This window comes from Acanthisitta chloris, unplaced genomic scaffold (genome assembly GCF_000695815.1).
Source record: "Acanthisitta chloris isolate BGI_N310 unplaced genomic scaffold, ASM69581v1 scaffold21555, whole genome shotgun sequence".
Taxonomy (NCBI): domain Eukaryota; kingdom Metazoa; phylum Chordata; class Aves; order Passeriformes; family Acanthisittidae; genus Acanthisitta; species Acanthisitta chloris.
In genome coordinates this window covers 5075-7047 of record NW_008674530.1, presented here as the reverse complement: position 1 = coordinate 7047, position 1973 = coordinate 5075, and the positions used below count along the sequence as shown (strand labels likewise).

Here is a 1973-nt window from a genome sequence, read left to right as displayed (position 1 = left end):
AAATTCCTCAGGGATACAGGCAGGGTCTGAGGGAGGGAGAGAGATTCTGCTATAAGTTAAACACACAAGGGTAAAAATAAACCTGTGGAATATCTCGTTTCCTCTCCCAGATTGTTTTTTTTGTTGTCTGCTCTGATTTCAACTGCTCTGAGAGGATTTTCATCCTGTGAGGTTAGAAGGAGCTACTGGGGGCTGAGCATGGTAGAAAATAACGGGAAAACTCCCTGGATCAGGCAGCACAGCCCCTGAGTGGTGTCCCTGTAGATCTGGCACTGTTCAGCATTCCTGGCTGGAGTCTGGGAGGATCTCAGCACAGCCCCCCCCAGCACATCCCACTGCTTCCTCAAATCCTCGTTAACCAGGATCACTTTCCCAGGGACCCAAACTCAGCAGAATTGCTGCCAAAATCAAGCCTGAGGCTCAGCTTCCCATCCCCTACCTCACCCTCTCCAAGGAATTGGATGTGGATTTCCCCATCCAGCAGGGCAGAAATGCTGCTCTCCTAATTTTATATCTTAATCGCAGTAATTGCTTAAGAAATAATTAAACCCCACTGAAATAATGAGGTGGAGGGAGCTGGGGCAGCTGCAAGCTCCAGCCAAGGGATGCTCAAACCCCTCATCAATGATCTTCTTTAATTAAGCAATTAAAATTAACCAATTAAACCCAAACGGATGTGGTGTTACTCCTTTAATCAACTTTATACAAATATTGCAGGATATAAAAGAACCTTTTTAACCTCAAAGGCTCTCAAGAGATATATACAGGGCAAGGCTACATTGCACCTCCAAACCAAGGAGGATTAGGGGTTTCCTTGGAGATTGGTGTAGCCAAATAAATCCTTGGTCTGAACACATGTGTCTGAATCCCAGGAATCTGTGATTCCACCAACAACCTCATGGTCCTCTTTATTAAAAGGAAATTTCCACAGAGAATAAAGAAATACAGAAAATAAAGCTGAGATGTAAATCAGCAGTTCCCCCAGCCCTGCAGGTTTCAGCATCCAAAAGGAAATGAACAGAAAGAATATGGATTGGGATCATCATCAATGCCAAATCCCTAGTGTGGAATCCCACTCTGCTTCATTTTATTAGTCACCTCATTTTTTACTGGGCAAACTCATCCGTTTCACTTTAAATTCCCCAAGTTCTGAGGTGTGGCCACGTGGATTTTACTGCACCATGTCCACGGTGGAATTCAGCTGGAGCAACAGTTGTGAGGAAAACACAAAGGGGATGGTCCCCTGGGAATGTTCACAAGGAACCACATGGATCTAATCTACAGCCCAGTGGGAGATCTCTTCCCAACACCTCCAGGTGTGTCTGGATGTGTTCACCTGATGCTTCCATGCTGACACACAGATTTCCCTGCCAGTTGGGTCGGGAAGGATCCGTAAGGTGCAACAGAAAGGAGCCTCTTAGGACAGTCTTAGGATTCAGGGGAAAAAGGGAGTTTTCAGTCTTTAGCATCTCCCACTCCATCAGCATTGATAGCAAACATGGCTTCAGCCTCGGGGAGACACGGAGAGTCGTAGATTTTACAGATCCTGGTCTCACCTCGGCCTTTCCGCAGGTACAGCCTGACAGGGACGGGGAAGAAAACAGGTCAGGACGGACAGCCTGCTTCCATAAAATCCTCATAATCCTTAGAGAATCTTGTAAAGCTATAAGAACTTCCCAAAACATTCATTCCCCTGTGGACTGACTGCAGCACAGGCAGGTCCTGCCATGCGCAGACTACATAAACCACTTTGCCAATTCCATACAACCCTCCCAAATCAGGCTCCTGGGAGATGATCACCTCTTCCCTCACCTCGTGGTGGAAGCATGAGCGATGATATTCCCTCCAATGGGTTTTTTGGGATCTGCAGCAAACATGGCAGCTCCATCCACCTGCGCTACCACCTGGTTGGTGATGACGACAGCCACGCCGAACTGTGAGGGGGAAAACCACCAAAATCCAGTCATCTCCCA

At 47.1% G+C, this 1973-nt stretch overlaps 1 protein-coding gene across 2 annotated transcripts in view; it reads right to left on the bottom strand.

The window, feature by feature from the left end:
* Positions 1 to 1455: 1455 nt before the first annotated feature.
* The window catches only part of RAD51 (RAD51 recombinase), a 4949-nt gene continuing 4431 nt past the window's right edge, over positions 1456 to 1973 (bottom strand). The window contains exons 8-9 of one of the 2 annotated variants that reach the window (XM_009075385.1): positions 1813 to 1934; positions 1456 to 1579 (exon numbers count right to left, since the gene is read on the bottom strand). In XM_009075385.1, coding sequence (XP_009073633.1) covers positions 1456 to 1579; positions 1813 to 1934 — 246 coding nt within the window. The remainder of the gene's footprint in view (positions 1580 to 1812; positions 1935 to 1973) is intronic. The other variant, XM_009075386.1, reaches the window with a different exon arrangement.